The 26,706-nt window shown below is 40.4% G+C and overlaps 1 protein-coding gene across 4 annotated transcripts in view; it reads left to right on the top strand.

Moving 5' to 3' along the window:
* The window catches only part of ergic1 (endoplasmic reticulum-golgi intermediate compartment 1), a 72,770-nt gene that overhangs the window by 24,304 nt on the left and 21,760 nt on the right, over positions 1–26,706 (top strand). For 2 of the 4 annotated variants that reach the window (XM_085995325.1, XM_085995324.1), the window contains exons 2-6: positions 3,565–3,626; positions 16,820–16,892; positions 18,732–18,826; positions 21,950–22,074; positions 26,203–26,307. In XM_085995325.1, coding sequence (XP_085851451.1) covers positions 3,565–3,626; positions 16,820–16,892; positions 18,732–18,826; positions 21,950–22,074; positions 26,203–26,307 — 460 coding nt within the window. Of the gene's footprint in view, positions 1–3,564; positions 3,627–12,216; positions 12,302–16,819; positions 16,893–18,731; positions 18,827–21,949; positions 22,075–26,202; positions 26,308–26,706 lie in introns of those variants that run through there. The other 2 variants (XM_085995326.1, XM_085995327.1) reach the window with 2 other exon arrangements.

Genomic DNA, 26,706 nt, shown 5'->3' with positions numbered 1-26,706 from the left:
GGGTTTCCTGACTGCTTTGGAGCACCTCACCACTCCCAACCCTCCTTCCCCATTAAAATTCAGCACTTTGTGTTTTATTAGATTTTTTACCATAAACTTGAGTTTTGCGCTAAATAACCACATCTACCGAAAACAATTTACTTTGTCAGTACCCTACAGCTATTTTTAATTTCATGAAAATGTGTCATTATAGACTGTTGACTTGTACTTCCCATGAAATACCATTGGAATTCTATTTTGATTTATTTTGTGTTGCATGACGATTGGGACTGGTGGTGTATATGGAAAATAAATCACTTGTAGATAATGTAACTCATTTCCGTCTGGCATTTATAAGTTATTTACCCGAGGTCACTTTATTTTCTGGCATTTACTAACATCCTGTTTAAAAATAATAACATCCATGCATTGAGTATATGTGGTGCTCTCCCTGAATCTATAAGCAATGATACTAACTTGGTTACAATGCGGTACTAAACCAAACCTCAAATGACTTTATTTTTATTGGCCAGTGATTTTTTTTCCCCCTCAAAAAAAAAATCAAACATGCTGGTTTTATTTATCGCACTTGATGTATAGAGTTAAATGGGTTGGAAGCATGTTGCCTTGTTCGCAATTATGTCATTGTGTCTGCTACTTTTTTATTCTTTAATGTTCCCCTTAATAAATACTAGAAGAACGGATTGAAAATATTTCCCACTGGAACAGCAGCAAGCTGATTGCAGACTAATGTTCACTGTAGAGTGGAAGTGATGCAGCTGCCAGCATGGCTCAACAGTCAAGTTTTTGCAGCTGACTATTTTAGGAACTGATCCCACCAGAAAACTCCTGAGGCAAGCACACCCTCTTTAAACAGACACCAATTCTCAGCCACTTCAAACGCCTACCATTTGAGTTTATGATTGCTGTTTTGATTATGGCTGCAGTATTTGTAATACTGATGAAATTTAGGATTTCTTGTATAGGTAGGAATGGTGTCTGGGAAGTGACCCTTTTTTTGTACCACTTGACAAGTCAACCAAGGAACAGTTGGCTGTATGGGGGCGGGGGGGAAGTAATGTCCACAGAATTGACCCTTTAGCCTGACAAAGGAGGACCATGAGTTGCGTAGGGGGAATACAGAAAATGGGTTGTCTGAATCGAATGCTGATTTTCACAAAGTAACTGGCTAGTGTTTGTTACAATATATGTACTTTTTTATGGGCACCCGCTGCTGTTTAAGAGAGACAAAAAAAAGACAAAGTGGAATAATGCTTAGCTCACGAGCTTTACAGTGCATCTTTATATACATCACAAAAATGCTTTGGGTTCAGATAATAATCGTTATAAACCTGTTGGGACATGCTTCCCGTGTTGTTGAAATCTGTCTTAGACTATAGTAGTAAAGTTCAATTGGTTCCCTGTCTTCTCTTCTGGGTTTCTGCTATATAGGCCGCGATTTTCTCGATCGATGCGGCTTGGGAGCGGGTCAAGTAGCGAGCGGGTCAAGTAGCTTCCGGGTTCCAGTCCTGCCTCCAATTACATCCGGCCCGCAGACGTAATTTTACGTCAATTGGCGTTGTTAAGCCTGTCCTGCCAAAATGGAGGAATCTTATTTCCTTCTTTGGTAATACATTTGCGTTTGTAAACTGTAATCCGCTTCCTGTGAATGTCCCCTGAGCATACTACAGTGTCAACATTTTGTTTCTGAACACAACAGCTGAAAGGGCTTTGATTGCCTACAGTTATTTACATCACATTTCCATGATGTGTGATACCCTCTGCCACTGGAATTTTGATCGTTGGCTTTAATGAATACAGTTCAGGATGTTTTTTATTTCCCCTTCCCCCAGCCTAATGTTCACAGAATCACAGAATCCCCACAGTGCAGATAGAGGCCATTTCGGCCCATCGAGCCTGCACCGACACATATCCCACCCTATCCCCGTAACCCCACGTATTTAATCCCCTAACACTAAGGGTCAATTTATCATAGCCAAATCAACCTAACCCGCACATCTTTGGACTGTGGGAGGAAACCGGAGCACCCGGAGGAAACCCACGCAGACACCGGGAGAATGTGCAAACTCCACACAGACAGTTGCCCGAGGCCAGATTTGAACCCGGGTCCCTGGCGCTGTGAGGCAACAGTGCTAACCACTATGCCACCGTGCCCTCCATTGTCAGATGTTTCAGTTGTACCTAAAGTTATCTTGATTTGACGTCCTTGCTCTCACTCCTACTGTTCCCTCTGGTATAGTCCTCCATTTTTTTTGCTCCCTTATGTCTGAGGGCTGCAAACACATGCTCAAGAGGTGCAAGATTGGTCTTGTCATTCTTTGAGATCTGGCTTAATCATGTTGAGCAGTACTCTGCATTTGTCTGGAGCCAGTCCTTCACCTACTCCATGATTATCCTGGAGGATTAGGATAATTCAAGGTTTCTTTTCTCGATTATGAACTGCCTCCTCAAACCTTTCTCCTACCCTCTACCCCCTTGTCTCCAATACCAAGTGCAAAAAAGCACAGTTAATCATCTCTGCCTGATACCATCTATGTAGTGCCTGTCTGACATTAAGTTGTGGATGAGTGGAACATTTTCTCTAACTGAATATCTGGAAGACCAAAACCATCATTTTTGGCTGCCATCATAAACTTTGCTCCCTTGCTGATTCCATGCTTCTGCCTTAAGCTGAATCAGGCCATGCAAAAACATTTCATTCTGTTCAACCCAGAGCTGAATTTCAAGTCACATTCTATCTGTCACCAAGACCACTTGCCCCAACCTCTAACCTTGGCTGTGTCTGCCCTGCCCTGACACCTGCTGCAGCTGCTGCTGCTGCTGAAAGCTTGATCTGTGCTTTTGTTACCGCTAGATGGATTTCTCCAATGCCATACTTGCTGGCCTCATAGCTTCATCTTCAATGAATTTCAACTTGACCAAACTCTGACCCACACGAAGTCTCACTTGCACGTCACCCCTGTTCTCGTTGCTCCTGCCCCCCTGCATTGAGTTTAAAATCTTCATTCTCAAAATGAAATCCCTCCATGGTCTTCCCCCCACATTATCTCTCCAACCTTCTCCCGCACTCTTCAGTCCTTGAACTTTGACGTTCTGTGTATATCTTCCACTTCGCCCCACCACTGGCGGCAGAGCCTCTAGGCAACTCAACCCCACACACTCTGAAGCTCCTTCCCTAAACTCCTTTAAAAAATCTTCTTAAGACCCAATTGTTTGAGCAAACTGTGGCTATCTTCTATCTCAGCGTTTACTCCTTTTTATTTATTTCTATCCCCTCTGTAAAGTGCCATGTGCCTTTTTCTACATTAAAGGCACTATGCAAATGCAACTTGGTGTTAATTGGCTGTGAGGATGATAAGAGCTGCTATTTTATTTTAAGTGGGAATTAATGACCGCTAAATCAGAGCAATTAAATTTTTTTCTCGAAGAGATTCCTAAATAATTCAAGCACGCAGTGCTAGTAAATTGTAATACAGTTGACAGAAAATGTTGATGTATTGGGGGGTGGGGGGTTTAAATTTAAATTTAAAATAAATTTTAAAATATTTTCATGTTTTCCCCTAGACTTGATATCTACAGGAAAGTACCAAAGGACCTTACACAGCCCACATACACGGGAGCTTTCAGTAAGTATTGTGGTATAACATCCTGCTTGCTTTTACAACTTAATCTCCTACCAGTTTAAAAAAAAAAGTGGTAAGAGTATTCATGTAAAAATAACACTTCAAAAGAGAGTCCCTTCATTAACAGGGTGGGTCCTCGACACACAACTGCTATTCTGCTGATACCGAAAATAATCTCCCACTCCTATCTGACCCCAACTGTGAAGCACTTTGGATGTTTGGCATGTTAAAGAACATAAGAAATAGGAACAGGAGTAGGCCATTCGGCCCCTCAAGCCTGCTCTGCCATTCAATAAGATCATGGCTGATCTTCTACCTCAACTCCACTTTCCTGCACTATCCCCATATCCCTTGATTCCCTTAATATCCAAAAATCTATCGATCTCTGTCTTGAATATACTCAACGACTGAGCTCCACAGCCCTCTGGGGTAGAGAATTCCAAAGATTTTCCCTACTACTGATGTCAGGCTAACTGGTCTGTAGTTCCCCATTTTCTCTCTCCATCCTTTCTTAAATAGTCGGGTTACATTTGCTACCTTCCAATCTGCGGGAACCGTTCTAGAATCTATTGAATTTTGGAAGATGACAACCAATGTATCCACTATCGCTAGCCACCTCTTTCAAAACTCTAGGATGTAGGCCATCAGATCCAGGGGAATTTATCAGCTTTCAGTCCCATTAATTTCTCCAGTACTTTTTTTTTACTAATACTAATTTCTGTCAGTTCCTCATTCTCGCTCGACCCTTGGTTCTCCAGTACATCCGGGAGGTTTTTTTGCGGCGTCTTCCGTGTAGACACTAAATGTACTATGTAAATGCAAGTTGTTGAAGCAGTTCAGCAGTGTCCATAATTTGGTAACTCTATGTTGGCAACAAAATGAAAAACCAAATCACAGCTGCCATTTTGAGAACACTATGATGGGATGCTGGGCTGCATCGTAAATTCACTGCTGCAATTCTGGTTTTCTCCCAACTCTCTGTTCACAGACCTGCCCCTTTGTTCTTTTCCTCAGCAACTCCCCCCGCCACCACCTTTTCACTGGCTCTGTACTTGTTAAAAGCTGTTAATTTCTAATACCTTCCAGTTCAGATGAAAGCTCATCGACCTGAAACATTAACTCTGTTTCTCCCTCCACAGATGTTGCTTGGCCTGCTGAGTGTTTGCCAGCAACTTATGTTTTTAATTCAGGTTTTGTTTTAGTTAGTTAGTTATTTAGAGTCTCCTGTGTCTTGTGGCACATGAGGTAACCCATTTCTTGTACTGCTGACTGTCCCAAGCAAGATATTTGACTTCAACGGAGTTTCATCTTGTCTTACTTCCCGCAGATCATGGCTCTCCACAGTTGATGTTTATATTTGCAAGTCTGTAACAGGCTCCTCTTGTCTCTGGGTTGTTTCTGTAATGATGAGCATTTTTACGTGGACAGGTCCTAAGCTTGATTCACAGCCCCTCTATCAGGAAGACCAGTGGATTGCCTTTAGTCTGGCTCCCATCATTCCACCTGTCTGGCTGGAATGGCCCTACCAGGAGTTATACTCCCACTAGCATAGCTCTCCGGGCCATAGGAGCATGCAAGCCTTCCTGCCACGTCAAGATGTAGTCCTTGGGGAAGGATAGCTCAATTTGGAGACTCTGGAACACACTGATTTGGTTTCCATTTGTGTCAGACACCCAACCCAGAAAAAAATCTTCTGAGTCTTTACCAAAATCGGTTTAACTGGTTATTTATCTCATTGCTGTTTGTGGGACCATACTGTGCTAAATTTGGCTGTCAGTTTTCTTACAAAATAGTGACTGCACTTTAAAAGTAATGCTTCTTGATGAACTTAATATGATTGTTTCAGGAGCAGAATCCACAAAACAAGTAATTAGTAACATAATATACTAGACACAATACTTAAACTTCTCCAAAAATAATAGACCAAAAATTATTTTCAAAATATTTTAACTGAGCCTCTGATTAAGTGCTACCTCAAGTGTCCCACCATTGGATACAGGCAGTCAAAGCAGGGAAGTAGAGATTCAAGGAAAGGCCATATCTCTTGTGCAATTCTTCTAGGCATCCAAAGGGCAGAATTCCTCTGAAGATCAAAGTTTTTCTTTCAATAGTCAGGCAATTTATTTATTTCTTATTATTTTCTTTATTTCTAGCATGCAAGCCGATTAGGTGTCTGTCATTTGCTCTGGCATCTGGCCTCAACAGAAATCATTGTGAATGTTTGAAAGTTCACCAGTATTTAACATTTCAAAGGCAGCAGATCATTTCTGGTGCAGTTAATTTGGGAATACAGACAGCACCATCACGCTGGTAACCAGCTAAACCAAGTAACCCATATGAAAAATGTGAATATCTTTTTAAAAAGTTCTGCTTATTGTTTTTCTTTCCTCACAAAGTTTAAAAAACTTCTTGAGGATCACATTGGCCCATCTGTCTTAATATGCTTCTTAATGTAGGACAGAGCTCTGGGATGTTTTACTATGTTAAAGACACTATATAAATGCAAGTTGTTGTCATCACCATGCCATTTTTCATGTTTCAGACCAAATGCTAATTCCAAATCTAGTGTGCTGACAGTAAGGTCCTATTGAGTGGCCTAGTGGTGAGACAATTACAGTTTTAGTTATATTTGAGTAGGACCATAGAATTTTACAGAAGAGGAGAGGTGGTCATTCAGCCTATTCTGGGTTGTGCCAACTCTTTGTTAAAACTAATCGCTTCCAGTTAACCAGTTCCCACTGTTGGGCTGCCCAGGTTGTAGACTTGTATCTAAGCTAAACTAATCTCACTGCCCTATACTTTCCTATAGCTCTGTGTCTTCCTCTGCTTCAAATATTTATTCTATTTGCTGTAAAAGATGCAATGGTCTCTGCCTCAAGCACTCCACATATCACAAAGCATTACATACTCCAACAGCTCTCTGAATAAAGGCATTTCTCCTCACCCCCTTTCCTCACTCTCTTGGTGACCATTCTAAATTGATGACCCCTCGTCACTGATTTTTCCAACCAGAGTCTTCTATGACAAAACCATTCATAGTTTTAAAAAACCTCCTTTTAAATCTTATTTTAGTCTTCTTTGCTCCTGTGGAAATAGGCACAGCATCTCAAGTCTCCTGGTAACTATAGCTTCCCAACCCTGACTACATGCTGTTGAATCTACATTGCGCACTCTTAAGGCTTTAATGTCCTTCCTATAATGAGGTGCCTGAAACTTGAATACAATACGCTAACTCTGGCCTAATCATTGCCTTGAACAATTTTATCATTACTTCTTTACCTTATGCCCCATTTATAACACCCCAAATGGAATAGATAACATGTACTTGTATCATACTAACTGTTTAAATTTTTTGTGATAGGTTTTGAAGCAAAAACATGCTGCAGTGTTTCCCTTAAACATGTGTGCCTCTGTCTACCCATGGTGCAGTTGCACAAATGCAGTGTTTAGTTATTGCAGTTGGATGGCGTAACCATGCTTTCCTGATCTTTATTTCAGAAAAATCACATGACCTGTAACTGGACAGTGGTGATGCATTGGGATTACTCATTTTTGACAGATTAGTACCCATGAGTCAGAATAATTGGCTTGTAGTGTCTGTAAATGGCATGTCTCCTAGTGCTGTAACACGCTTCCTCCCTTTTAATGCACGTCATAACTCACATCACTTTTGCAATACGGTGACTACTTTACCTTCAAGTACAAACAGTGGTACCCTTAAAGGGTTGTGTACTGTGAAGTATACAGTTCTAAAATGTAAATTGTTATTAATTAGGAAAATAGGGTGGATTTACAACCCAAAACAAGAATGTAAATTGGAAATGAACTGAGAACAGAAATGCAGTTAGTGTCAGTATTGCTCAAAAATTTTGTCTTTGTAAACATTGAGAAAAAAATAATCCTGAGATAAATCAACAGCAAACAAAATTTCATATGGTTTTCAAAATGTACAGTGTTTGTATACACAAATAATTCATTCCCTCATTTAAGGTAGAGAACAGAAACATCCTTCACAGACCTGAAGCTCAAATAAGAATGCATTTAGTTGAAGAAGAGGATAGAATTACAAAAGTAATGATTAAAAAGGTACCTGATCTGCATTTTTTTCTCAGAAAATTGATAAAATTGCAGAATGTGGTTCCATAAAACATAATCCCATGTAATAAAAACATAGTTTAACTTTTTAGCCACAGTAAAAGAGTGGCTCTGATGATGGGAGATGACAATTAGGAACTTCTGTTTTTTTAAAAAAAAAGCCTGCTTAAGCTATTTGATGCTACAATATCCATGTGATGACAAATCAACAGTATTCTGAGAAGAGGAGTCATACATTCAGGAATTTCTCGTAAATAAGAGGAAGTAAAACAGTAGAGTTCACCATGTATGTATGATGAGCTATAGCCGCTGGTTTGTCAAGAGTCTCTTTTACACTTGCTCTCTTTAACTCTTTAACTTCAGAACATAGCGCTTAGTGCTGGAGTAATAAAATTCAATGTGGAGCGAAACTGTCCTCTCCATTTGCAGCATCTCTATCCCCACCCTCTGAGTCAGGCTCTTGCTCAAAGATTAAAAGCTATAGTCTTTTTTTCACTGTACTTTACAAGAGAATCTACAGTAATAGTTCTAAAATCTGTAAATTAAAACTACTGGTGAAGGAAAACTGGGGCACAAATGGCTACTTTACAGTTCACAGTAGCGTAGTGGTTATGTTACTGGACGAGTAATCTGGAGGCCTGGATTTATAATCCAGAGAAAGTGAGTTCAAGACCTACCATGGCATTTTTAGAATTTGAATTCAGTTTTTTTTTTAATAAATAAAATCTGGGATAAAGATCAGTAAAACTGACCATGAAGCTACTGGATTTTTGTTAAAAACTCAACTGTTTCACGAATGTCCTTTTTAGGAAAGGAGGTCTGCTGTTCTTAGCCAGTTGGGCCTATACATGACTCCAGTCCCACATCAATGTGGTTGACTCTTTTATTTAACTGCTCTCTGAAGTGGCACAGAATTAAGACACAATAAAGGTGTGTCCAGTGCAAGCAAACCGGCAAAGTCCTCCTCACTAACATATGGGGACTGATGCCAAAGTTGGAAGAGCTGTCCCACAGACTAGTTAAATAACAGCCTGACCTCGTCATACTCACAGAATCATACCTATCCGCCAAAGTCCCAGATTCCTCCATTACCATACCTGTCCCACTGGCAGGCTAGACCCACCAGAGGTGGGGGAACAGTGGTATACAGCCAGGTGGGAGTGACTTTGGGCTTCCTCAAAACTGACTCTGGACCCCTGGAGCCTCAGGTCAAACATGGGCAAGGAATTCTCTTGCTGATTATCACCTACTGCCCTCTCTCAGCTGATGAATCAATACTCCTCCATGTTGAGCACTACTTGGAGGCTCTGAGGGTAGCAAGGACACAGAATATACTCTGGTTGGTAGTGGCTTCGTAGTACTACCACTGACCGAGCTGGTCAAGTCCTGGGCTTGTGGCACATGGTGAGAGAACCAACACAAGGGAATAACCTACTTGAGCTTGTCCTCACCAATCTACCTGTTTCAGATGCATCTGTCCATGATAGCATTGATAGGAGTGACCATCGCATAGTCAGTGTGGCAACCAAGTCCTGTTCTTGCACTGAGGATACCCTCCATCATGTCTTATGGCACTACCACTATGCTAAGTGGGATAGTATGCTACTGGATTTATAATCCAGAGAATGTAAACTCAAATCCCACCATGGCAGTTTGATAATTTTAATTCAGTTTTAATAAATAAACAAATAAATCTGAGATAAAGATCAGTAAATGTTCCCCTCCAAGTCACACACCATCCCGACTTTGACATATATTGTCGCTGAGTCAAGATCCTGGAACTACCTCCCTAACCGCACAGTGGGAGTACCTTCACCACAGGGACTGCAGTAGTTCAAGAAGGCGGCTCATCACCACCACCTCAAAGGCAACTATGGATGGCCAATAAATGCTGGCTTTGCCAGTGATGCCCACATCCCGAGAATGAATTAAAAAAAAAAAAAAAAGCCTCCTAAGTACGCCTTTTAATCAGAAACTGCATATTGATGGCACAAGTAGAGTGATATGTTAATTAAATTCCGAAATACTTAAAATTTAAAAATAAACATTCTTTGGTGCTTCTGCTGTTTTGTTACAAACATGGAATAAATGTATATGCAGGTTTCTTCATATTTTTCTTGACCTTCATGATTATCATCTCTCTAACATTTGTTTCTCCATTTCTACAAGGTTTGATATGCTAACATTTTACAATTTTGTAATTTTTCATTCTTTGACATTTTCTGTCATGTGTTTGTCTCATGCATCAAAATAGTTTTGAAGGAAGACTTGGAGAAAGTTGGGTTGTTTTCATTACAACAGGCGATTAAAGGGAATTTGCTAGAGATGTTTAAAATTAAAAAGGGATGGGACAGAATGGATAGAAACACACCGCTTCCAGTGGTTGAATGAGGAGATGTAGATATAAAATTAAGAGATTTAGGACAGCGAGCAGAAGAAACCTTTTTACACAGGGTTGTGAGGCTGTGGAGTTGGTGATTGAAGCAGAGGCCAACATTTAAGAATATGTTAGGTGGTTGAAGGAAAGGGGAATAAAGGGATATGGGAACAGGGTGGGCACATGGGATTAGAATTGCTCCTCATGTGGAGGATAAACAGCAACATGAAGTGGTTGGGCTGAGTGGCCTATTTCTGTGTTGTAATTTCTATGTAATTCTATATAAATATTTTATACGCTTGTAATTGGTTTGGTCTCTATTTCTTTGTGTACTTTTTCTTAATAGGACCTATATTTGATTGTCACAGATTATAAAACACAGATACACACTTTCACATGTACATACTTACACTAACATACAATTTATTGACTTTTTTTTACCATTCTAAAAATTAAGGGTGGGACATTTTCTGTGCTGACATTCTTCCTGTTGTTCTCTGAAATTCCACTCCAGTGATCTCATGAGTAGTGACTGCTGCCCACAGCTCACCGTTCTGGTTCATGTCATTGAAGGGGAATTTCAGGAAGCCACAGCAGGGGGAGTTCCACAGTAAGTATTGGTTCCCAGGCTGTGCCGAACCGGCAGCTGCAAGGCATAACGCATAGTAACAAGGGGGGTGGCAGAGATTCTGCCAAGTGTCCAGATATTTCCTTCAATATCACTTGAGATTACTTGAGAATCGAGTGGAATACAGTTTCCTTCAAGACCATTTATTAAGTTGTGTCCTAAGTTCTGAAGTTTTCATACATATAAAATAAATCCACATCTAACATTTTTTAGGTTTTTACCTAATACTTCAGAACTTGCAGGCAGTAATATGTCTAGCTGTAAATTGGTTTCTAAACCATTAAATACTGTTACGGGGAGAGACTAGAGAAGCTGGGGTTGTTCTTAAAGCGGAGAAGGTAGTTTTCTGGATCAGTATGTTGAAGAACCAACTAGTGAACAGGCTATTTCAGATCTAGTATTGCGCAATGAGACAGGTTAATTAATAACCTTGTAGTAAAAGAGCCTCGGGGGAAGAGTGATCATAATGGGGGGCAATTTTAACCCTACTCGCTCAGAAGAAACCTGGCGGGTGAGCAGTTAAGTCACCCTGGCTCTTACCTGTCTGAAAGTCGCTATGATTGCAACATCTGCAATTTAACCTGCTCACCTGAGCAGGCAGCAAGGACACATGCCCAAAGACAACAGGGTCCTTCTTTACATACACATGTTGTGGCCCGATGACATAATTGATACACAATTGTAATTGTAACTCTGGCCTGAGCAGGGAATACACCTGGAGTTAAAATCGGGGCTATTAATATGATAGAATTTTATATTGAGTTTGACCGTGATTTAGTTAAGTACGAAACTAGGGTCTTAAATCGGAACAAAGCAAACTACATAGGTATGAGGGGTGAGTTGGCTAAGGTAGATTGGGGAAACTAGAATAAAATATGACAGTACATAAGCAATAGCAAACATTTAAAGAATTAATTCCTAATTCACAATGAATATATATTCCATTAAGGAATAAAAACCCCACAGGGAAAAGTGGTCCAACCATGGCTGACGAGAAGTTAAAGATAGTATTAGATTAATGTTGCCAAAAAGAATAGTAAGCCTGAGGATTGGGAGGATTTTAGAATTCAGCAAATTGATAAAGAAAGAGAAAATAGAATGAGAATAAATTAGCAAGAGACATAGAAACAGATTGTAAAAGTTTGTATAGGTATGTATAAAGAGATTAGCAAAAGCAAACGTGGGTCCCTTACAGGCAGAGACAGGATAAATTATAATGGGGGCTAAGGAAATGGCAGAGACATTAAACAAATACTTTGGGCAGGATTTTCATTGGGCCGTGGAGGCGGGATTGGAGGCGTGTGGGGGGGTTAAAATCCCAAAATCGGGGGGCACGAACCCAACCTGCCTCCATGCCAGTTTCAAAGGCGGGTACCTGACCTGCACTGAGACCCGCCTCCCCGAGGCGGGAAGGGGATTAGTGCCAATTAACTGCCTGTTAACAGGTAGTTAATGGGCAGTTTTTAGCCTAATCCCTATTTTCATTCTTGAAGTGTGGGATTCCCGACGGCTCAAGACCACGCCAAGTTAGCGAGACGGGCTGAAGGGCTTGGAGGGGTCAAGATGTCTGGTGTTCAGGTGAGTGATGGGTGCATGAGTGCAGAGGTAAGTGTGTTTAAAGTCTTTAAAGAAGTTTTACTTACCTTTACGGCCTTCCTTCCTTCAGGTCTCGGGAGTCCCTCATCTCACCGGCACAGAAAGCAGAATGGCCGCGATCTGTCAAAAATTGCAGCATTCAGCTTTCTGTTCTGGAGAGCTCTCTAAATCATCCTGAGAGAAAGGAATTAACTTGGAGTACAGATTGTCAGTGTTTGACAGTTTCAAACAGCTGTGAAACGCTGATATTTCATCTGTCAAAAGGTCTTGACAGATAAAATATCAATCTGTGACATCACCTGTTGCCGGGTGGCCCTTAAACAAGGTCAATCAAGTCAAAATCACGTGGGTTGGCTACAACTCTACGGAGGCGGGACTACAACCCCGAAAGTTGTAGTCCCGCCTCCTCAATGAAAATCCAGTCCTTTGTATCTGTCTTCACTGAAGAAGACACAAAAAGCATTCCAGAAACAAGTGGGGAACCAAGGGTCCAGTGAGATTGAGGAACTTCAAGAAATTAGTATTAGTAAAGAAACAATGCTGGAGAAATTAATGGGACTAAAAGCCAACAAATCCCCTGGACCTAATGGCCTACATCCTAGGATTTTAAGAGATGGTTACAGAGGTAGTGGATGCATTGGTTTTGATCTTCTAGAATTCCCTAGATTCTAGAAAAGTCCACACGGATTGGAAGGTAGCAAATGTAACCCTGCTATTAAGAGAGGAGGGAGAGCGAAAACGGGGAACCTATAGACCAGTTCGCCTGACATCAGTAGTAGGAAAAATGCCAGAATCTATTAGGGACGTGGTAACAGGGCACTTAGAAAATTATAATATAGTTGGGCAGAGTCAACACGGATTTATGAAAGGGCAATTGTGTTTGACAAATCTATTCGTTTTTTGAGGTTGTAACTAGTAGGGCAGATGAGGGGGAACCAGTGGATGGAGTGTATTTGGATTTTCACAAAGCATTCAATAAGGTGCAACACAAGAGATTATTGCACAAAAATAGGGCTTGTGATAGGGGGGGTAATATATTAGCATGGATTGAGAATTGGTTAACGGACAGAAAACAGAGTAGGAATAAATGGGCCATTTTCAGGTTGGCAGGGTGTAACTCTGGTACCGCAAGGATTAGTGCTTGGATCTCGGCTATTTAAAATCTATATCAATGACTTAGATGAGGGGACTAATGTATCCAAGTTTGCTGACGCTACAAAGCTAGGTGGGAAAGTATGTTGTGAAGAGGATGCAAAGAGGCTGCAAAGGGATATAGACAGGTTAAGTGAGTGGGCAAGAACATGGCAGATGGAATATAATGTGGAGAAATGTGAATTTATCCACTTTGGTAGGAAAAATAGAAAAGCAGAGTTTTTTAAATGGTGAGAGATTGGGAAATGCTGGTATTCAGAGGGACCTGGGTGTCCTTGTACACGAATCACAGAAAGTTAACATGCAGGTACAGTAAGAAATTCAGAAAGCAAATGGTATGTTAGCCTTTATTACAGAAGGATTGGAGTATAAGAGTAAAGAGGTCTTACTGCAATTATATAGGGCCCTGGTGAGACCACACCTGGAGTATTGTGTACAGTTTTGGTCTCCTTACCTAAGGAAGGATATACTTGCCTCAGAGGGAGTGCAACAAAGGTTCACCAGACTGACTCCTAGGATGGAGGGATTGACCTATGAGGAGAGATTGAGTAGAATCTGCCTATATTCCCTAGAGTTTAGAAGAATGAGAGGTGATCTCATTGAAACATATAAAATTCTTAAGGGGCTTGATAGGGTAGGTGCTGGGAGGATGTTTCCCCTGGCTGGGGAGTCGAGAACTTAGGGGTCACAGTCTCAGAATAAAGGGTAGGCCATTTAGGACTGAGATGGCAAGACATTTATTCACTCAAAGGGTTGTGAATCTTTGACATTCTCTACTCCAGAGGGCTGTGGAAGTTCAATCGTTGAGTATATTCAAGACAGATCGATAGATTTTTGGATACTAAGGGAATCCGGGATAGTGCAGGAAGGTGGAGTTGAGGTAGAAGATCACCCATGATCTTATTAAATGATGGAGCAGGCTCGAGGGGCTGAATGGCCTACTCCTGCTGCAATTCTTATGTTCTTAGGGTTAAGGGGAGATTTAGTAGAGGTGTTCAAAATCATGAAGGGTTTTGATAGAGTAAATGAGGGTAAACTGTTTCCAGTGGCAGAAGGGTTGGTAACCAGAAGAGACAGATTTAAAGTAATTGGCAAAAGAACTAGAGGTGACGTGATGAGAAATGTTTTAGTAGGGAGTTATGATCCGGAATGCACTCTCTGAAAGGACGATGGAAGCAGATTAAGTAGTAACTTTCAAAAGAGTATTGGATAAATACTTGAAGGGGAAAAGTTTGCAAGGCTTTGGTGAAAGGACAGGGACGTGGGACTAAGTGGATAGCTCGTTCAAAAGAGCCGACACAAGCACAATGGGCCGAATGGCCGCCTTATGTGCTGTGTCATTCTATGATACTGGTCTTGCTGTCCACAGGCTGAAAGTTTTTTCTTCTTGTTATTTGGTTGCTTAGAGTATCTATACCACAGTTGGATTTGTAATGAACAAAACATGTCACTGAAACCTAGCCTGTGGAAGACTTGTGTAATTATATTTATTTCTATTGGTACAGTTGTTTAGGAAATGTTAAATATATGGTAATGCAATAGTAGATTCTTTGTCAAAAAATATTGCTTTGACCCTTTGTGTCAGACACCTAAATCTACACCTTAATTATTGGAGTGAGCTTTTGGCTTAGTGGTTGCATTCCTGCCTCCGAATCAGAAGGTGCAGGGTTTGAATCTCACTCCAGACAGTCCTGGCTAGGAGACTGGAGCGCTGAATTTTGGGTTATCATCCAGCAGGATTCTTGTCCCTTCCTCATCGTATGTTTTGTGAGAGCCCATTAAAACCCTCCGCCGTATAGAATTAACCACCTTATTAGCTGGTACAAAGATGGTTACGGCCATGGAAGGAGTCTGTTAGACTCTTAATCGGCCAGTAAATCTTTCCACTTCTTCACACTGTTCTCTAAGGGAAGAGTGTGAAGATATAAAAGCAACCTTAATTATTAATGTCAAGATAATGTTGATAATCTTGTGTAATATGAGTTAATGATGTGAGGGGAACTGCTGAAATTCAAACTTTGACACCAGTACATTCTGTTGTGCATGAAGCTTCTATATTTGGGGATCCCTTTTGGCACCATGGGAACCTGGGGCAGAGAGCATTACATGGTGTGGTGGCATGTAATGAGTACTTACGATTCTTCATGGACATTACCACCGCCTGTCCCTTTTGCAGCCAGAATTCAAAAACCATGGATATTTGCAGTACCAAGGGTGTTGGCCCCTGTTCCACTATTTGAAAAGACTGCTCCTTAACTTTTAGCCACGCTTCTGACCAATATTGCTTTATTTTTGGGTACCTGGCATACAAGGCAAGCAGGTCGAAACATCTCTTGGTGGGTCTTCTCTTGGGCTTTATGAAATACAGCCGAGACAAGTCCATATGAGGAGAATCACTGGGCTGGGTCTCCTTGACTGCTCAGGTCTAGCGCTCTATTCTGTGCCCTGGTGACCATGGTGTTTGATAAATGTCCACTGGTTCATTCAAAACTTTCCATGACTGATGGGCCTTACAGGAATTTGAATGTATTAAATTTGAGGTGTTTGTTTTGTGGGGAGGTTGCACTTGGGAGATGTTCTGATTTTGCTGCATCTCACCAAATAGCCTATACAAAACCAGACATCGGTATAGTTGGTTAAGAGAAAGGAAAAATAACTTGTATTTATATAGTGCTTTTCACGACCTCAGGACGTCTTAAAGTGCTTTACAGCCAATGAAGTACTTTTAGAAGGGTAGTCGCTATTGTAATATGGTTTGCTATTTTCTTGCTGTATCTGAGCTTTAACAGCTCATTTACTGTATGCTGTGGCACATTCCCTTTTGAATTTGTCTTATGTAATGGTTCATTACTCTAATGAATAATTGATTTCACATCAGAAAAATGGAATGACGTGGAACATTGCTTCTCCAAATCAAAACAATGATGCTGTTACTCGTTTTTTGGTGTGTTTAATTCTCCCATCTTCACAGGGTAACATGAAAATTAGTTACTTTGGATCCAGCATCATTAAACTCTTGCTGTCAATTTTTTTGCCTTTACAGAGTTTATGAATGCTGTGTAATATTCTGATATAAGTACTTTTTAAAAATTGTTTTTTGTTTCTGTACCCAATACTTATCCTCACCCAAGTGACCAGTTAGGCAGCCTTTGCTGCATTATTACACCAAACACTGTCACTCCTTTACTACTGTATATAAATGATGATGGGTTAATAACATTGAATTATGGTCTGTACCAATATAATTCAGTAGCAATTTCTCACTCTTTTTGTTATGACTATATATCCTGCACTTTGGATGAAACGAGTACTGGAGTTTGTTTTTAAATGAATTCATTTGTTTTACAGTTTCCATCTGCTGCTGCTTGTTCATGCTGTTCCTTTTCTTGTCAGAACTGACTGGCTTCATTGCCACTGAAATGTAAGTACAACAGTACATCCCTTGACCACTGATGATGATTAGCCGTGATTAGATGACTTCATTTGAAGAGGAAAGTTTAATGCATGAGGCTCAATTAAAATTACCATTGCTCAATATTGTTGGCCCTTGAGCTGACAGCAGGCTTTACAGCATTTCATTCTCCCTGGGTTGTATATTGTTAATAAATAATACTTACCCTCCCTCTTTTTCTCTGTTAGACTGTCTATCGCAACATGTCTCAATGAATCCCTACATCATATGCATTTTTGCAAAAGCTGGATATATTTTAGGAGCAGGAGTAGGCCATTCAGTCCCTCAAGCCTGTTCCGCCATTCAATTAGATCATGGCTGATCTGTCTCTTAACTTCATCAACTGCCTTGGTTCCACATCCCTTAATACCCTTACCTAACAAAAATCTATCAGTCTCAGTTTTTAAATTTTCAGTTGACCCCCAGCCTCAATAGCTTTTTGGGGGAAGAGAGTTCCAGACTTCCCCTACCCTTTGTGTGAAGAAGTGCTTTCTGACATCACCCCTGAACTGCTTAGCTCTAATTTTAATGTTATGCCCTCTTGTGCCAATTCTATCCCACATGTGCAAAATATAACAGACAACAGACTTTTTTTTGTGGAAAACCTTTTACATAAATCTCCATAAATGCACCCCTCCCGTGCATTAGTTATAATGTTAGTTATGCAGTTGAAGCACCAGACCTGTAGTCAGCCTTAGCAGCTGGGATCATTTGGCTAAGCATCATAATAAGTGGGCAAATGTCATGATTATTATGCCACTTAACATCTTGGGGGCGTTAATGCTGCAGCTTTCTAGCTGTTTCTATTTTTTACTCTCCACAAAGTATGCTTTCCAGTTTAGCATAATGTTGCCGCACTCTTTATCCTTGGATCGTTCAATTTTTCAAAGTACCAATCAGTATAAACTCTTGAGGTTTAGAGCAGAGCAACAGCTGATAGAGCTGGAGGAGTGGAGCAGATTCCTGTGATATTTAAATGACAGCTTTTCCTCCTGACTCCAGATTTCAGTTCCAGCTCTTGTTGTGGATTTAAAAATTAAAGACTGGCTAGCAGGATGGAGAGAGTGAGACAGAGAGAGGAGAAATGATGCCGTTTAAATATCAAAGTGTGCTGCAAACACTTTTAAGAAGGAAAAAAAAACATTCTTTAAACATTTGTTCCTGTAACTTTAGATGAAATTTTTGCATGACAGTTTTTTCTGAAATGCTCATTTTGCCTCTGGTGGTGAGTAAACAATGAAGGCTGATGAGAATATAACCTGCCCTGAAGCCAGGCATGCTGTGCACTGCATACGACGCACAACGCCTTGAATATGGATATCCATTTGCTTGCTGATGAGACTTTTTCCTTTACTTGAAATGTCATCTTCATTTTTTTGTCATCTCATAATTGGATTCCGGGGCACTGCTGCCCCCTTTTTACAGAATCTGTCATTTCAAATTTTGATCCCGGGTCTTCAGTAGCTCCTCGACCACCTTGTGTACGTCTCTCGTGTGCTCGCTGAGCGCAAAGCAGAGTCAGCACAAAATACCTATCTCAGGAGTAGTTTGGCCTGGTCATGATCAAACAGTTATGAAATTATGGAATTTCATGCAGCCAAGTTGAAAGTGGAAGCTGTAAAGGAATTATATTAATCTGCTGCTCTACAGAGAGATGGCGCCCAGATGAGTAAACTTGTCTGCATTGCACTAGGATTAGTTAGGGAAATGCTACATTTCTTTCTATCTTTGGCAATGTCTATTAGAACATTTAAAACTTTTTGTCATCACCAAATGTTCTCAGAATGAGCGACTGCCATTTTATTACAGAGTGAATGAATTGTATGTGGATGATCCTGACAAAGATAGTGGAGGAAAAATTGAAGTGAATCTAAATATCAGTTTACCTAACCTTTCATGCGATGGTGAGTATATGGGCCCATTAATGAAAAGTAGCAGAAAATGAGTCATTTTACCTGTCTAGCTCACCCTTTCAGTTATGTCTGAATACGCAACCCTCCTGGGACCAAACTTCATCTTTCCTTCAGAGTTGGTTTTAAGCCTGTATCACTGCTACTTGTTGCATCAGAAATCTGGCCCTTTTATTTTCCTGAGTGTTTCAACCATATCTGCCTTTACTACTGTAGATTACAATCTATTCTTTAGTAAACTACTCTCCTTGTGAAGTGACTACTCCGTGTTTTTTTAAGTTGTGTTTTGGTTTAGAAATATAGAAACATAGAAGATAGGAGCAGGAGTAGGCCATTCGGCCGCTCAAGCCTGCTCCGCCATTCAATGCGATCATGGCTGATCATCCAAATTCAGTACCCTGTCCCTGCTTTCTCCTTTGATCCCTTTAGCCTTAAGAAATATATCCAACTCCTTCTTGAATATATTTAATGAATTGGCCTCCACTGCCTTCTGTGGTAGAGAATTCCACAGGTTCACCACTCTCTGGGTGAAGAAATTCCTCCTCATCTCTGTCCTAAATGGCTTACCCCTTATCCTTAGACTGTGACCCCTGGTTCTGGACTCCCCGACCATCTGGAACATTCTTCCTGCATCTAGTCTGTCTAGTCCTGTTAGAATTTTATAAGTTTCAATGAGATCCCCCCTCATTCTTCTAAACTCCAGTGAGTACAAGCCCAATCGACCCAATCTCTCCTCATACGTCATTCCTGCCATCCCAGGTATCAGCCTGGTGAATCTTCGCTGCACTCCTTCCATGGCAAGAACACCCTTCCTCAGATAAGGCGACCAAAACTGCACACAATACTCAAGGTGTGGTCTCGCCAAGGCCCTGTACAACTGCAGCAAGACATCCTTGTTCCTGTACTCGAACCCTCTCGCTACGAAGGCCAACATACCATTTGCCACCTTAACCGCCTGCTGCACCTGCATGCTTACCTTCAGTGACTGGTGCACAAGGACGCCCAGGTCTCGTTGAACTTCCCCTTCTCCCAACCTATTGCCATTCAGATAATAATCTGCCGCCTTGTTTTTGACACCAAAGTGGATAATTTCTTAAACTGATAATCCCGCTTCTCAGTTTCTTCTCTTCGTTAGGCAGAAAGAAATTTTCACATCCATCTCAAAAATTTTCCTTTCATGATTTAGAAAGAAAACTTAGATCGTGAGTTCACCCTCTTCTTCTCAGCCACTCCCATTGTCCTCTTTCCAGTGAGAGCCATTCTAGCTCATCTAGGCACCCTTCATGCATGTTTTATGCTCTGTGTTTGCAGAGTTGTGTTGGCGTTTGTTGCCAAAAAAAAATCAGGATTTCCAACATTGCCTGGCTTGTCCTCTGAGGTCAACCCCGAGTGCCCTGCAATTCTACTCTGTGCACTTATGAGCTGCACGGACTTGTGTGCAGGTATGGTCATGTGGGTCCAAAGCTGGCTCAGGATTAGGTCGGTAAGAAAGCATTTTTTGATAGTTGGATGGGGCAGAAACCAGGAGTCGATGGCCGAATGAAGGATTCTATGGTCAATTTGGGGTCAGCTGTTCTTTTCTAGTATTTTATGGTAAATGGTCACTATGCTACACATGAGTAAACAATTATTCTTGACAGTATTTCATCAAAAGGCCCCTAATTGCATGAAGCATAAGCAATTGAATCTTCCTGGACAATGAGTTGATGTAATCCCTCAATAGAAAAGGTCTTATTTCACACTATTACCCAGAATCCTTCATACAGGCGAAGCTGTTTGCCAATCGTCAGTGTTTGACACTGATGGTCAACTTTTGCAGAGTTTCGTCAGCATCTACTGGCAGAAATCATTTGTTGCCGCGGAATGCCCCAAAATTCTCTTCTACACGGGCGAGCACCACAGCTTGTGTGCACGCTCAATCAAGTGGGTCTTGTATCGCCTGGATCGTCTTCCAAAATCACCCCAGAATGCCTCCTAATTTGCACGTGTGCACAGAGGAACTTGTGGTCTCTTGCTGGTTTGTCATAACATTGTACTTAGTAGTGTTTGTACCTTCAGGAGCGGGGTGGTGATATGCTTCAGAGACTTCTTATGTAAATTGTACTAGGGAGACTAGTTGGTGTAAAATATATCGGGGAGAAATGCTGCAGAAATCAATGTAAAATATACTGGAAAAAGTGATGTAAAAGCAACCTTTCCAGAATACAATTATTTTTGGCTTCAAAGTTAGAACTGGAGTAAATTTCAAAATACTGGGAATGTGCCAATAATTCAAAACTGGGGAGGGGGTGGGGGGGTTACCTGCCTGCAGACTACCGTAGGAAATAATTCCATCTTCAGTGCTCATGTCCCCATAAGAAATTTCTAAATCCACTACCAAAAAATTGCCCTTTTGTGTACTTGTGTGTACTACAATGAAGGGAGAATTGTGTATTCCTACAGTTTAATTTGTGATGAGCTCACGCACCACTACACATTCAGTATAACTAATTGTTTTTGTAAGTCATTGGAAAGATTTTTGGGTTTTGGCTTTCATGAAAAAATGGGCTAAATTGCAAAATGTGGTCCTCAAAACACTTAACATATCCAGTCACCCTAAGCATAGGCCTATATTCAGTGTTGTTTTTGAGATGTCAGTGTTGTGGAGGCTGATCATCATCTTTTGTGGTTGGCACTCATGACTCTTCCTAAATAATTGATTTAAGACCAGATATTCTTAATTTTCTTAATCTTACCACGGGTAAATGCAATCTTCCATGCGTGATCTTGCCAGTGTTTTATTGTGTCAATAATTCACAGATGGAACTCCTATATGCTTCTTTGTACAATGAGGGATATGGCATTAATAACTCATTCCAGTTATTTTTAGGACTAATAGTAATTATTTTATGTTTATCATTAATAAATACCATTTGATGCCAGGGAAGACCATTTGATGCCAGGGAAGACATGTACCATGAATGGTTCAAACACATTGAATAGTTGTTTCAGTTGATCAAAAGCTGACTTCAGAATTTTAAGTAGACAATGTGGTTAAAGTTATTTTGAAAATGTTGAAGTGTTTGGTTTCATTTTTGAAAAGCTGTAGCAGTTTATTAATTTTAAACTCTTTTTCAGTTGTTGGACTAGACATCCAAGATGAAATGGGAAGACATGAAGTTGGCCATATTGATAACTCCATGAAATTTCCTCTAAATAATGGCCAGGGCTGCAGGTTTGAGGGACAGTTCAGCATTAATAAGGTAAGTTTGAAAGGAGCCTGGGGGGTCTTCAAGATATTTTACAAAAGCCCATTCTCTTCTGAAAAATTTAAATCTGAATAGCGTTCATGTGTGTTTAGAATTTTTATGATTATGTCCAAACGTGAGTGATACAACAAAAGAAAAAGATGAACTTGCGAAAAATGTAGTAATTTTGTGTATCTGGGTTTGGCTGAGTGGCTGTCCCTTTAAATACGGTCACAATGCACAAGGATAGGATTTTCACTTGCTTCCGCTGGTTTTGTACCCAGATTACAGTGTAATGGGCCAAACCAGCGCAAAAGATTGGGGAATTTTAAGCGTAAGTGAATTATGCCCCAAACCACTTGCACTCATGTCTCCCACAATCTTTTACATTGGTTCAAGATTCAATTCACCTGGATCAGGCCCCGTCCACAAAATTGGCCACGGCCTCGGGTGCAGTTGTGAGATTCTGCTGGTTCGGGAAGGCTCCTTCAATTGTGCTCATTTTCTTCGGCTCACCGGCACTAGTAGGCACGTTTTAAAAGGGTTTTTCATATCAAACAATGTTTAATTTACGAAGAAACTGACTAGTGTACACCAATTAAACTATGAAATGGTTCCGTATCGTTATTTTAAGTCATTTTCAGTGATTTTTAAGTCAGGTTACTTGCAGGTGGAAGTTTGAACACCCTTATTAAATAGCTTGGTTTTACTGATAAACCCATTTTCAGCTGTATGAATAAAACTGCACCAGGTTACCACTCTTGAATGAGGAATACTTTTTAATGGAAAGAAGAAAATAAACTATTTGGTTTCATTACGCTGCCTGATTGCGCTGGTTCATTGAAAATTTTACATTTGTGATTATGTAAATTCATTTTAATGGAAACTTGAACTGTAACCTAACCAGCGCATTTTGGGTGCAATTTCCCGATTACACCCAAAGCGGAAACTCTACCCCAAGGAGTTTCAAGCCAATCACAGTTTTAAAAGAGCCTGCAAAGCCATGTCCCAGTTTTCAAATGTTGCGAGGATGGTTCAAACTGATTCTTGAACTGTAGGCCTTAAGTGAGGAACCAAACGGTAAACGCAGACATGAGATTTTTTCAGTTAAATGCTTGACAACCAGTTATTTTTGAATTGGACTGTCAGTTATGAAAATCAAAACAAGCCAAAGGGTTTCTAAATGATTGGATTTGTTCATTTTGCTGAGTTTGTAGAAAATAGTCTAATTGATTGGAATATTTAATATATATACTGCTGAAACCCTTATCCATGCCTTTGTTACCTCTAGACTTGACTATTCCAGTGCACTCCTGGCCGGCCTCCCACATTCTACCCTTCGTAAACTTGAGGTCATCCAAAACTCTGCTGCCCGCGTCCTAACTCTCACCAAGTCCTGTTCATCCATCACTCCTGTGCTCGCTGACCTACATTGGTTCCCGGTTAAGCAACGCCTCGATTTTAAAATTCTCATCCTTGTTTTAAAATCCCTCCATGGCGACGTCCCTCCCTATCTCTGTAACCTCCTCCAGCCCCACAACCCTCCGAGATATCTGCGCTCCTCCAATTCTGGCCTCTTGTACATCCCCGATTTTAAACACTCCACCATTGGTGGCCGTGCCTTCAGCTGCCAAGGCCCTAAACTCTGGAATTCCCTGCCTAAACCTCTCTGTCTCTCTACCTCTCTTTCCTCCTTTTAAGATGCTCCTTAAAACCTACCTCTGACCAAGCTTTTGGTCATCTGCCCTAATATCTCCTTATGTGGCTCGGTGTCAAATTTTGTTTTATAATGTTCCTGTGAAGCACCTTGGGACGCTTTACTATGTTAAAGGCGCTATATAAGTTGTTGTTGGAATTGTCACAGGAAAAGATATGGTAACTAGCTAGCTCCTGTAGTCAGGAAAGAATACAAGATACAAAAGGGCTACATAAATATAAAATGTTATCTACACTAAAAGCATGATGGGTCAAATAACCTCCTTCTGTGCTGTAAACTTATTTGGTTCACCCATCCCCCTCAGTTTATTGGAATATTTAACTGATTTGGAAATAGGTCCGTCTACTTTTGTTTATTAAAAACCAAAAAGTAATAGTTTCATAACCAAGATAAAAACAGGGTTTTATACTGCAGCAAAGGATCTATACCAGCTGTACCATTTCCTTCAGCAGAATGGTTTGCTGTTAACACTATTAAGGTGAAGTAAAGAAGTTTTACTCAATATGCTTACCAATCTTGACTCATCAATAATGTTGTGAATCAGAATTCCTTTCCTTTGTCATGCCTCACCTTCAAATGCTGTTCCAGCTACTGGTCCTCCACAGTATACATTTATTTCTGTAACTGCCTTATTGTGACTCGCATTACATTTGTAAAGGATATTGAGTCATATGGGTAGGAATTCCTTTTGTGTCTTAATCAATTTAGTGAAGTGTAAGGTAAAGGCTATTTAATCTTCAAATAACATTTGAGTGGATTCTAAAATTGCTTATTTTTTGGGAGTGGCAACATCTGACTAAACAGTGAATTGTTTTTTTAAAAATATTGGGCTTGTACGTGCAATATTAGCCAGTAAATACAGATCTGGGATTGGAACTTGAGGCACCTACATTGATACCAGTCTAGTGATTATCCAAAAGACAATGAGAGAGACTTTGCTATAGTCTAAACCATCATTATTTCACCAGATGTCAGCTGGTGCCTATGGAGCAGTATCTAGTCAGTACCTTCAGGAGAGGAGGGGAAATAATAAAATCTCGACTTGATTGCGAACACGGGCACAAATGATTCAGACTGATAATTCTCTCAGTATGCTGAAACAAAGAACAACATCTTGATGTCTCACTTTATAGATATCCTGATGAGTGTATATGATTCAGTCCCCCCACCTGAAGCCTGGCATGACTGGGGTTATTGACTTCTGTATATTACTTGCTTGAAACCAGTCTGAATAGAGTCAATACTTTGTCAGGCAATGTTAGGAATTTCTACCATCATTGAGTAGTTGAAAGTTATCAAACTGAATGCAGTACAAATTGTATTGGTTAAACATCTGTATTCTGTTTTTGACCACATTTATTTTTGATCTGTGCTTTCCTCTTCTGACTTAATATATAATAATATTTAAGAAGCGGTTTCAATAAAATCAGTCATGAAACATGACTATGAAGATTGAAACATACTCTATTTGGAGTCCATTAATTTTAATGATATAGTTTGATTAAAAATTGTATGAAGTATAAAGGCCTAGGCTTTGCTTTAATAACAACAGTGAGGCTAACGGCACGCACCGTTATTACAGGGTAAATTGGACAGCAATTTCTAACACACATGCGCATTTAAACGTGGAAATCCGGAAGTTGCTGTCCGAGATACCCCGCTCCTCCACAGGGTGGACTGTAACAGTCCTCGCCGATAGACTCAGCATTGAAAGACATGCAATGGCATTAGCTTGGGGTAGTTGCCCATTCATTCCCCACTAAAGATGCCATAAAACATTAGGGCTTGCGTATTCAGGAGTAAGTGAATTTTTAACAGCGTGATAATTACTGCCAAACAACCTCTCTGGCCCTGAAAATTTAATTTTAGAAGTGTGAGTTCCATTCCTTCACAAGTTAATTAATATTGGAGATTTAAAAATTATATATATTTTTTTCTTTTTACTTTTTCTGTCTGTCTCTCTTATCTCTCTAATCCTATCTGCCTTTCCGAATCTTTATTCTCCTTTCTGTACATGATTTAAATCTAATTTATATTTCCTGGTTTGGACTCTGCGTGTCTCAGTGAGGATGCTTTGATCTGATTGGTTGAAGAGCCTCGCTGTTTCTTGACCTGCTCACAGATGCCCTGTAGAGGGCACCGTGCTGAATCTGACACTGGATTAGAGCAATTCTCCACTCCAAAGCCCGCAAAAACTTTGTGGGCAGCAGTCAGTGAGGTGAACGGCAAGTGCTGTTCCTTCGCCGCTGACAGCAAAATCCGGGTCAATAACTTGATTTGGGTTTAAGTATAACATCTCTTTTTCCCCCCCCCCCCCCCCCATGTTAAGCATTCTGTATTTCTCTTCAGTCATTTATTTTGCATTTGTACATTCTAGGGTTAGTTTGTATTGTTGTAAGCAAATAAATATGCTTTTTTTTTATTAGGTTCCAGGCAATTTCCATGTATCCACACACAGTGCCACTGCACAACCAGATAATCCGGACATGACTCATATAATTAACAAACTGTCATTTGGTGAAATAATAGAGGTAAGTGCATTATTCTCCATTAAAATTAACGCAATTCTCAATGACCGATTAAAACCCTGCCCAAAGTGGCAAGTGAGAGTTAGTCCTTCATCATATTTATCTGGCCAGTATGAATGAGATTTGAAGCCCTGAGTCAATTTAAAAAAAACTCTTGTTCACTGGGCAGACCAGTTTTGTAAGTTTTTTAACTCTCTCACTTTGATGCTGGTAGGTAGGGGATTTGAATTATTAGTGCTTTTTGTCACGGCAATAGTTATGATCAGATACACGTAGTTCAATCTGTACAAATTGTTTTTGCATAACTTGAAAATTGAACATGTTCGGCTCTTCACATCAGTGGGTCATCTTTCATGATGTAAAACTAATTTCTAACTCCCTGTGGTATATCCTTCTCTCGGC

The sequence above is a fragment of the Somniosus microcephalus genome, chromosome 8 (assembly GCF_052327205.1).
Source record: "Somniosus microcephalus isolate GS21.2 chromosome 8, FLI_Smic_1.0, whole genome shotgun sequence".
In the NCBI taxonomy this organism is placed as follows: domain Eukaryota; kingdom Metazoa; phylum Chordata; class Chondrichthyes; order Squaliformes; family Somniosidae; genus Somniosus; species Somniosus microcephalus.
Note: the sequence above shows the minus strand (reverse complement) of the source record. Positions and strands in the feature narration are given on the sequence as shown.